The 11,562-nt window shown below is 27.7% G+C and overlaps 1 protein-coding gene across 2 annotated transcripts in view; it reads right to left on the bottom strand.

The window, feature by feature from the left end:
• Positions 1 to 10,304, bottom strand: part of LOC117173275 (protein yellow-like) — a 46,996-nt gene extending 36,692 nt beyond the window's left edge. The window contains exons 1-2 of one of the 2 annotated variants that reach the window (XM_033361749.1): positions 10,229 to 10,304; positions 2,551 to 2,882 (exon numbers count right to left, since the gene is read on the bottom strand). In XM_033361749.1, coding sequence (XP_033217640.1) covers positions 2,551 to 2,869 — 319 coding nt within the window. In that variant the 5' untranslated portion in view covers positions 2,870 to 2,882; positions 10,229 to 10,304. Of the gene's footprint in view, positions 1 to 2,550; positions 2,883 to 9,793; positions 9,826 to 10,228 lie in introns of those variants that run through there. The other variant, XM_033361750.1, reaches the window with a different exon arrangement.
• Positions 10,305 to 11,562: the final 1,258 nt, after the last annotated feature.

Below are 11,562 nucleotides of genomic sequence, written 5' to 3'. Positions count from 1 at the left end.
ATCTTTGCTTCTTACATAAAGTCCAAAGATAATTCAATTGCTGATAGCGAGTCACGCATCCTACCTCTAGAGACAGAATGGGAATTGAATCAAGGGATATTTATCTCCATTCAGAAAAAGTTTGGAAGATTCTACATTGACTTATTCGCAACAAATATCAATAAAAAATTCCAGAAATTTATTTCCTCGTTCAAAGATCTTGAATCAATGGCAGTTGATGCGTTCACTGTATCGTGGTCAACTTTTTTCTTTTATGCCTTTCTCCGATTTTCTTTGATTTTAAAAGTTTTAAGAAAAATTATTTAAGATCGAGCTGAGGGTGTTTTAGTTGTTCTTTTCTGGCCTATCCAAGCTTTGTATCCTTTGTTCCTAGAATTGCTAGTCGATAAACCTCTTCAATTTGGTCCCCAGATAGACTGATTGACTTGTCCTTTCAGGAAGGTCCATCCTCTAGCCAACAATCTTATCCTGGTGGTCGGCAGTTTGTCGGGCAAGGATTTCGAAGAAGAGGATTTCCAGATGCCGCAATACCTCTGATGATAGACTCTCTATCTGAGGGAACTATGAAGCAATATGAGAAGCCATTCAGGCTATGGTGGGATCATTGCGAAGGACTCAATAACTCACCTTTTGAGGCTAGTGTGTCGGGAGTCCTAGATTTTTGATCTAATGTTTACGAACATTTAGCGACGTATGGCACTCTCAATTCTTACAGATTGCTGTGTCTCTCGTGTTGACCGCGGAGATTGGGGGTGAGCCCCTTGTAAAGAGATTTTTTAAAGGTGTCTCTGTCGCGAAACCACAAAAGCCGCGTCACGAATGCACTTGGGAACCTCATACAGTCCTTGAATATCTCAATACCCTGTATTCGAACAAAAATATCTCCATTCGATTGCTTACTCAAAAGTTATTAATGTCATTAGCTCTAGTTACCTCCCAAAGAGTTCAAACGCTGTGAAAAATATTCTTAAGTAATATCGTTTTTTCAAACGATTTGATTCAAATTAAGATACCTCAACGTATTAAGACTTCTAAAGTTAATAAAGCCCAACCCTGCCTTGTTATTCCGTTTTTTAAGGATCAACCACCGCTTTGTGCAGCGTCGACCTTGCAGGTTTATATCAATCGAACGTCAAATTTCAGGAATTCTGTAGATGAATTGTTTCTAACATGTAGAAAGCCGTTTAGGGCTGCAACCACACAATATTTAGCGCGTTGGTTGAAAGTTACGTTAAACAGAAGCGGTATAGACACTTCCTTGTTTAAGCCTCATAGCACAAGACACACGTCTACATCAACTGCTAATCGTCAAGGGCTTAATATAGATCTCATACGCCAGACTGCTGGCTAGCCAAATAAATTGTCAGCGTTTGCGATATTTTATAATGAACCTATAAATGATAAGGCAAAATATGCGCAAGCTATTTTACGGAGTTAGATAGACAGTTATGTAAGTCTTTAGAAATACTTCGTTTACTTGACATGTATTATGTTCGTCAACAGTCTCCTATGTTCCTAATTTCTTTTTTCACGTCATTTTAAAAAAGAATATGAAGAGTTCTTTTAAAGAAATCGCAATGTTGTGCTTTAAACATCTACGTTATGATCTAGGAGAACGAGACGACGAAATATAATTAACCGATTAAACGAACTTACCTTAAGTGAAGTTCAATCGGGATTATATGAGTCGTCTCGTTCGAATAGATCATTCCCCCCCTTCCCGTATTTTATTCTATAAAATAAACCCTAAACATTGCGAGTTTAAGTTTTCAAATAAATGACATAGGAAGTAGATGGCGCCACCTCAGTGGATAAGCGCCAAAAGTACTCTCTTTTGAAATTTAGCTTTAAAAACTGTGATCAGAATGAGCAGATGGATGTGACCACGTTATGATCTATTCGAACGAGACCACTCATATAATCCCGATTGAACTTCACTTCAGGTAAGTTCGTTTAATCGGTTAAATTTGTTGTCTAAAACCTTTCTTTTCAAATTTAACTATTTTGTCAAAAATTTATTAATTTTGTTTAACATGAATCTTTCAGCATAAAAATCTTGTTAGTACAAAATTTATCTTTTCAGGTTGAGAATTTAACAGTTTCGTTGAATGCTAGTTTATTTTCTTCAAAATTTAACTATTTCGACGAAGTCATCTTTTTTGTAAAAAATTTTTTTCAATTAAGAAATTTAAATCTAAAGAAATCAGGATTCATTCGGACTGGTTAGTACCAGATTTTCTGCGGGTTAAAATAATGTTATGACAAGTTCAAACCACCATCGGACAGGTTCAAACCATTTTCCGACAGTTTCGAACAAGTTCAAAAATTTACAGGACAGATTCATTTATGCAAGATTTATGTGAGATGCAAAAAATTATAGGATTCATTCTTACTCGCTAATTTCACATTTTTTTATATAAAAAAAATAGTTCAATGAAAAAATCAAAATTTATTCAAATAAGTTTCGACCACTTGGAACATGTTCAGAATAGTGAGCGACTATTTTTTGAAAACAATTAAATTCAGTTTTGGATACGTTTAGTGACTCACCATTTCGCCATCTGGGAATCGTCACGAAAAGCTTGTTCCTCCAAATTTCTATACCGACCGGAAGTGAATTTTCCGGAACGAAATCACCCTTCTGGATAGCCAATTGTCGGCTATCCTCGTGCGGATATGCAAAATCAATTGAACTCCATGCGTATCTTTCGAGAAGAGGGGCACGACCAAATTGTGTTCCCTTTGATACTCCCCATCCTTGTCTTCCTTCACTGAGTTCAATGAAAAGTAGTAGCAGGGTCAAAAAGGACAAAAATCCCCGGCATCCTTGAATTAGGCCAGTTTTCGCCTTTCCTCCAAAATTTCCCATCGCTTGAGAAGTTCTGAAGAAGTTCAAACAAAGTCGGATATGTTAGGATTATTTTTCTGACTCACAACTCACAGCTTACAACTCACAACTCGCAACTCACAGCTCACAACTCAGGGAATTCAGGGAAGGGAGTGGAGCGTATCTAGGGAAAGTGAGGGAAAATTAGGGAATATAGGTATTGAGGAAAATGAGGGGTAGATGAAGGGATGAAAAATGTGGTGAGCGGGAAGTAAATAGGGAAAAAGTTGAGGGAGGGAGGGGAAGCGAGGCTTGAAGTTTGTGGTGGGGAGGTAGGGCTGGAGAGCGGAATTAAAGAAGTGCAGAAGAGGGGAAAGATAGGAGGAAGAGGTTTTAATGACTTATTTACGTCTAAATAGGCTAGAAACCCTATTTTTAATCATTTTTGAACAGGTTCTGGATTTTTTTTTAATAGTTAGAATACGCTAATAACACTTTCGGATATGTCAGATCAGTTTGTTCTTGTTTCTCTAACTTTTTTGAAAATGAATGTATTTGGAAAATCATTCATCCTTGATTTTTTTATTTTTTATTTTGCATTTTAGATTAAAATTAACAAATTTTTTAAAGCTGGATGTACAATTTGAAAAAAAAATTATTTTCAGCGACTTTGTTTCAAGATTCTAATTTAGTCCTTCCATTTTTAAACGAAAATTTGGAATTGTTCAATTTTTAACGTTTAAGTTCATTAATTTTTTAATTTTCTAGTTAGAGATTATATTATTGTTTAAGTTATTAGAATTATTAAATTTCAAAGGTTGAAATTATAAAAAATTGTTAAATTTTAACTATAAGAATAATAGCATAGTTTCTCAAATTCAAGCCTTAAAAATAAAAATAGTTTAGAACTGGCATTTAAAATTGAATTTTTTTAAAATCTTTCTAAATATTGAACATTTCAAACTCTCTCCAAAAAATGAAATTTCGAATTAAAAGACCCATAATTGTGAAATTATAAACATTGGATTCATAGTAACCTTGGTTTTAATTTTTAATTTTCAATATGCATACTATTTTGAAAGTGTTATATCTTTATTTGAAAATTAAACAAATTAATTGTTTCAAACGGAAAAAATTTTATTGAAGAAAAGTAAAAATGGTTAATTATTCTAAATGAAGTGCTTAAGAATTAAAACATTTGAAAATTTAAATAAAAATTTTTCTTTAATTTCAAATGGTCCAAGAAGACGAATTCTGGATCTTGATTTCGTCCACTAAAATTAAATGAAAAAAAAAAGAATTGTAAACAAAATTGTTAAATTTTCAACTAAATAGATAAGTTTTGAACCAAAATGTTTAAATTTTCAACAGAAAAGTACTTTCTGAACTAATAATAAAATCGTCAAATTTTCCGACTAAAATATTAATTTAAATAACAACGCAATATTTTTAACCGGTTGAATTCAATCAATAAAGACATTGTTTAACCAAGTGTTTGTATAATCTACAAATAATTTAATTTTAGTCGAAAAAAGGCTTTTTAAACTAGAAGATAGATTTTTTACCGAAAAGGACGAATTATAAAAAAAATAGTTTTCAATTAAATAATTGAATTTCGAACTAAAAAAGATAAATTTCCAAACAAATAGTTGAATTTTTAACTGAAAAGCATCAATTTGCAACCAAAAATAAAATAGCTATACTTTCAACAACAACAAAATTTTCAGAAAAAGGGGTAAAGCTTAATATTTTTGTTAACAAAGTAGCTTAATTTTTAGCAAAGTATTTTTAACCACAAATATTAATTTTGAATCTAAAAGTTAAATTCAATGCCACAAAAAAGAATTTTCAATCAAGAATACTAATCTAACAAGAAAGCCAAATTTGTTACCAATTTTCTCAAATAATTGCATTTTTCACTCGAAATGATAATTTTTCAATAATTATTTTAATTTTTTACCAAATAGTTTTAAGAAAAAATATAATCATTTTTAACAAAATAGCTAAATTTTTTACCAAAAATATTAATTTTTGAATTTTCAAGCCAAAAAGATAAAATTTTCTACAAAACAGTTATATTTTAAACTGAAAAATCTGAATTAATAACTAAAGTGATAGATTTTAAATAAAAAAATGCCTATTTTAAAAAGCGCTTCAAATCTAAATCAATATTTTTATTTTTTAAGCAAAAAAGACACATCGTGAACCAAATATTTGAATCCCTAACCAAGAGATTAATTTTGAACAAAATAGTTATACTTTCAACCGAACAAGATGAATTTTCAAGTAGGAAGATTAATTTTTTACCAAAATAGGCCATTTTACATAAAAATAGATGAATTTTCAGCCTAATATTTAAATAGTCATCTAGAAAAGATCAATTTTTAATGAAAAATATCAATTTTGATCAAAATAAATGTTTATATTTTCATTTAAAATAATTAATTATCAAGAAAAAAATGTCGAATTTTTTACAAAATATCAGAATTCTTAAGTAAAACATATTAATATTATCAATTTGTTAATAATTTAATATATTAAACTTATTAATTCATATTTAGGTATGAATGATAAAATTGTAATTCTTAAAATCAATATTTTTCCTTAATAAAATTCGTTAAATAAAAACGTGTCAAACAGCTTTGTAAGAGAGTTTTTTAAAGTATAAAATGAGCCTTAAAACATTAGATTGATATCAAATTTTTCATAAATCTTATTACGTGTGTGTTATTATGCTGTGAAACATAATCATTAATCAAATTAATAATAAGAGATTGAATACTACACTTTTTCAACATTTTCAACAAACTTGAACCATTATAGACTTATTTCGAATAAATTGAAAAATTACTATATTTTTTTAAATTTAAGAGCCAAGTAAGAACAAAATATTACCCAAGAGAAAAAGTCCAAGTGTAACAAGAATAACAAATAATTCACGATCGACTTCTTCATCTATATCTGTTGAACTTTCCATCGTTTTTCACTTAATTTTTTTATTAAAAAAAAAACTTTTCATATATCGACCCCCACCCCTAATTTGCAAAACTAAACTAAAAACAATTTTTTAACTTTTTTAGTAACAGGCTTGAGCGGCCAAAATATTTTTAAAACAGTTCAAACAAAATGTTTTTAATAAAGTTAATGTAGATACAATATAAAATTCAATTTGAAACATTTTAATTTCCTAACCTTTTCGGGGAAAATATTGCTCTTGAAACAGAATAGATGAATTTTTAACCAAAAAGTTCAATTTTCAAGTAAAAATATCAATTTTTAAACCAAGAAGAATAATTTTCTGACAAACAAATAATTTTTTTAGCAAAATATAATAATTTTAAACCAAAAGTTTAAATTCCTAACTGAATTAACTGAATTGCTAAACGAAGAGACACGATTTTTCACCAAAAAAGTTGAATTTTCCAAGTAAAAATGATAATTTTTAAATACATTTTTTTATTTCCACTATTAGTTTAATGCAACAATAAAAAGTTAGAAAAATCGAAAGTTTAACCAAGTAAAATTTTTTACAGGTTAAAAATTGAAAAACAGTTAAATTAGTAAATTACTCGAATTGTTTTAACACTTACATCACCTAATTTGTAAAAAAAATCGAATACAAAATAAAATAAAAAATAAAATTAATGATATTTTTAAAATAATTAAACAAAATATAAATTGTCAACGAAATAGTTGAATTTTGATTAGAAAAAGTAAACGTTATAAAAAAAACAAATAGTTAGATTTTAAACAGAATAGTTGAATTTTTAACTAAGAAAGATGAATTTGTTACAAAAATGGTTGAATTCTCAATCAAAAAAGGACGATTTTCCAATTTTTTTGCATAGGAATTTTCAACGAAAAATGGTAATTTTGTAATAATTAGACGAAAGTTCAATTTTCATCGAAATAGTTGAAGTAAAAAAAAACTAAAATCTTTATCAAAAGAGATGAATTTCCCGAAGGAAAAAGTCAAATCTTTCAAAAACAAGTGAATTTTGAATGAAGCACTTGAATCTTCTACCATAAAAATCGATTTTTTATTTTCTTTAAATAATAATTTTCAATGAAAAATAAGAATTTTGTAATAATTAGACAAAAGATCAATTTTCATCGAAATAGTAGAATTTTTAAACAATTAGTTCAATTTTTTACGAAAATAGTTGAATTTTCAATCCGAAAAGGAGGATTTTTCATTTTTTTCAATACTAGTTTTCAATAAAAAATGATAATTGTTTAATTATTAATCAAAAGTTAAATTTTCAATGAAATAGTTAAATTTTTAATTATAAAATATGAACTTTAAACAAAAAACCAAATAGTTACATTTTAAAACGAATAGTGCAATTTTTAAAAAATAAAAATGAAATTTGTTCCTAAAGACATAAATTTTCCAAAAAGGAAGGCGAAGTTTTTACGAAAAAAGTGAATTTTGAATAAAGTACTTTAATTTTCTAACACAATTTACAATTTTTATGTTTTTTTTAAATACGAATTTTTAACTAAAAATGATAATTTTTCAATAATTAAAAAAAGATAAATTTTCAAAGAAATAGCTGAATTTTTCATTATAAAAAATAAACGTGTAAATAAATAACCAAATCGTTAAATTTTAAACTGAATAGTATAATTTTTAATCAAGAAAGATACAACTTATACCAAATGAGTTGAATTTTTCAAAAAAGAAGGCGAATTTTTAACGAAAATGGTTGAACTTTCAATCCAAAAAGAACGATTTTCCAATTTTTTAATACTAACTTTCAACAAAAAATGAGAATTGTTTAAATATTAATCAAAAGATAAATTTTCAATAAAATAGTTGAATTTTTAATTAGAAAAAATAAACGTAAAACAAATAACCAAATAGTTAAGTTTTCAACCGAATAATTTCATTTTTAACCAAGAAAGATGAAATTTCAATCAAAAGATCTGAATTTTCCAACAAAAATGTCGAATTATTTACCAAAAAAAGTGAGTTTTGAATCGAGTCGTTGAATGTTCTAACAAAATATTGAAATTTTTAACCGAAGAAGTACGATTCTTTATTTAAAAAACAAAGATACGAAATTTCAACTAAAAATGATCATTTTTTAATAATTAAAAAAAAGATACATTTTCAAAGAAATAGCTGATTTTTAATCATAATAAATAAAGGTGTACATAAATAGCCAAATCGTTAAATTTTAAACTGAATAGTTGAATTTTTGAACAAGAAAGATGAAGTTTCTACCAAAAAAGATGAATTCTCCAAGAAAAAAGGCAAATTTTTTTACGAAAAAGTGAATTTTGAATCAAATAGTTAAATTTTCTACCAAAATAGTGAAATTTTGAACCTGAAGACCATTTTTAATTTTAAAAAAGGAAATTTTAAATAAAAATGATGTTTTTTTTAATAATCAAACGAAAGATCAATTTTTAACGAATAGTTGAATTTTTAATTTGAAAAAATAAATGTTAAATAAATAAACACATAGTTAAATTTTCAACTAAATATTTGAATTTGTAAGCAAGAAAGATGAAATTTCTACCAAAAGAAATGAATTTTCCAACCAAAAAGGTTCAGTTTTTAATCCAAAAAGGACGAATTTTCATTTAAAGAATATACGAATTTCCAACTAATTTTTTTTTATTGCTTAGAAAAAATATAAATTTTCATAAAAATATTTAAATTTTAAACTATGAAAAATAAATGTAATGCAAATAACCAAATATTTAATTTTTATTCGAATAGTTGAATTTTCAACCCAGCACGATGACATTTTTTCCAAAAACTTAATATTTTTTGAAAAAAAAATAAAACTTTTGACCAAATAAGTAAATTTTGTATCCAGTACTAGAATTTTCTACCAAAATAGTTAATTTTCTAAATCAAGGAGAAGATTTTTCACCAAAACAGTTGAATTGTTCAAGTAAAAATGATATTTTTAAAATAAAATTATTTTATTTCTACTGTTAGTTCCAAGCTAGAAAAATAAGTTGGAACAATCAAAAGTTTAACAAACTAAACTTTTTGACAGGTGAAATGTTAAAAATGGTTAAATTAGTAAATAACTCGAATTGTTTAAACGTTTAACAGGTCAAGCGCGGAGCGTTAATTATAAATAAAAATTTATAAAATGTTTACATCGCTTAATTTGTGAAGGAAAAAATTCTAATAACAAATAAAATGAAAAATAAAATAAAAAACACTTAATATAAAATAGAATCCTAAGACAGTATAGACGCACTTTAATCCTAAAATCATCAAAATAGTTAAATTTCTATCCCAAAAAGGACGATTTAGTTGAATTTTTAATTATAAAAATAGACGTTAAGCAAATAACCAAATAGTGAAATTTTAAACCGATTAGTTGAACTTTTAACCAAGAATGATGAAATTTCTACCAAAAGAGTTGAATTTTCCAACAAAGAAGGCGAATTTTTTACGGAAAAAGTCAATTTTGAATCAAGTACTTGAAGTTTCTACCAAAAAGAACGACTTTTCTTTTCTTTTTAGATACAGATTTTCTACAAAAATAATAATTTTTCAATAATTAAATAACAGATCATTTTTCAACAAAATAGTTGAATTTTTAATTAGAAACATAAACGTTAAATAAATAACCAAATTGTTCAATTTTAAACCGAATAGTGAAATTTGTAACCAAAAAAGATTAAATTTCTACCAAAAGAGATGAATTTTCAAACCAAAAAGTGAAATCTTTCATAAAAAAGTGAATTTTGGATCAAGTTGTTGCATTTTCCACCAAAATATTTGAACTTTCAACCTAAAAAGGATGTTTTTTCATTTATGAAATATACGAATTTTAATTAAAAATCATTTTTTATTAATTAGACAAAAGGATAAATTTTTAAGAAATTGTTGAATTCTTAGGTATGAATTCTTAGGTAAAAAAAACATTCGAAGAAAAAATTAAATAAAAACAAAATGAATTAAAATAGAATATTGAGACTCTATAGAGGCACTTTAATCCTAAAATTACTCGATGGTTGCCACTCGCACAAGAGGGAACGGAAACTGTAGATAAGAGATGAATTTTCCAACCAAAAGAGTTAAATTTTCAACCCAAAAAGGACGATTTTTTTTTTTTTTAAATACGAATTTCTAACTAAAAATGATAATTTTTTAATAATTAAACAAAATATAATTTTTCAACAGAATATTTAAATTTTTAATTAGAAAAAATAAGCGTTAAATAAATAACCAAATAGTAAAATTTTACACCGAATAGTTGATCGTTTAAGTTAATAAATTATTTGAATTGTTTGAACGTGTAACGGATGAAGCAGGAACGCTAATTATAATTAAAAATCTACACATCGATTAATTTGGGAATAAAAAAATTCGAATAAAAAATATAATAAAAAATAAAATAGAATCCTGAGACAGTATAGACGCACTTTAATCCTAAAATTACTCGATGGTAGCCACTCGCACAGCAGGAAATGAAAACTGTAGCGAGTAAGTGAGTGCTGGCTCGTATATATGGGTATGGGGTCTTTCTAAACTCCATACCTCGTCCCACGCCATCGGACAGAGAGAAATGCGAATTGACGTTTCGCGATGTTTTCACGGTTTTACGAGTACGCGTAGTGGCACGTGTGCACTTGTATTGACCGCACCGCATGCGCGAAACAACCCCATTCAATTCGCGGCTCAATCCAAACGGGACCTTTCACCAAGGACCTATCTATCTACTAGATCTAAATCGGACATGTCAAATTACGACCAATCTCGATCACAAACCGTCACTGCTGATTAACTGCTGATTCCATTCAAGAGCAGATCAACAATATCAAAAGTGGAATGAGTTTTTCATTTTAATTCTTCCGACTCATTTCTGTGGCAAGAGCTTTTCTGATTCAATTTTTTAGTGTATTGTTTTTTAATAATAATTGGATGAATTTATAGGGGTTGGTAGACCTCAAAAAGAGCGAGCTACGATGAGCTTCACGTATTTACAGACTAGAAGGAGCTGTGAACTAAAAAAATTTGATTCCGATTGCTCTTAGGGTGGTTTCCCATTAAGCTACTAGAGAGACCGAAAGAAAAATACTTTTTCACAAATACACGAATTATTATGCAAGGTCTTACGTATTAAAATTTTTCAAATAATCTGTATTATCATCAGGGAATAACAGATATCGTTAACGTCTTTTCAGACTAGATGAATTTATTATTAAAATTGATTGACTTTTTTTTAAATAATGAAAAATGATCTTCTTCTTTTGCTCCGCTGGGAAATGAATAATAGGGCTTCCGATTTTCGGTTCTGGTGCCTTCCCATTAAGCTACTGGAGAGACAGAAAGAACCCTTTTTCAGAACTACACAATTTATTATGCCATGTGTTACAAGTCAAATTTTTCAAGTCATCTGTATTATTATCAGAGATTAACAGAAATTCTTAACGTATTTTCAGACTAGATGGAGCTATGAATTAAAAAAAAATGTAATTTTTTTTCTGAAAAAAGATTTTATCCTTTCGGTCATCTGGGAAATGAAGGACAGAACTTCCGATTTCTGTGCCAGAGCTTTCCCATTAAGCTACTAGAGAAATCAAAGAAGAATCCTTTTTCACAAATACACGAATTTTATACCAGTTGTTATAAGTCCGATGGGAATCGAAAAACATAATTTTTGATTGCCGTTCGGTTGCTTTCCATTAAGCTACTAGAGAGATCAAAAGAAGAGTACTTTGTCACAAAAACAGGAATTATTATTCCAGGTTTTACA

This window comes from Belonocnema kinseyi, chromosome 5 (genome assembly GCF_010883055.1).
Source record: "Belonocnema kinseyi isolate 2016_QV_RU_SX_M_011 chromosome 5, B_treatae_v1, whole genome shotgun sequence".
In the NCBI taxonomy this organism is placed as follows: domain Eukaryota; kingdom Metazoa; phylum Arthropoda; class Insecta; order Hymenoptera; family Cynipidae; genus Belonocnema; species Belonocnema kinseyi.
The sequence above is the reverse complement of the archived record's forward strand: the minus strand, read 5'-3'. Positions and strand labels throughout refer to the sequence as shown.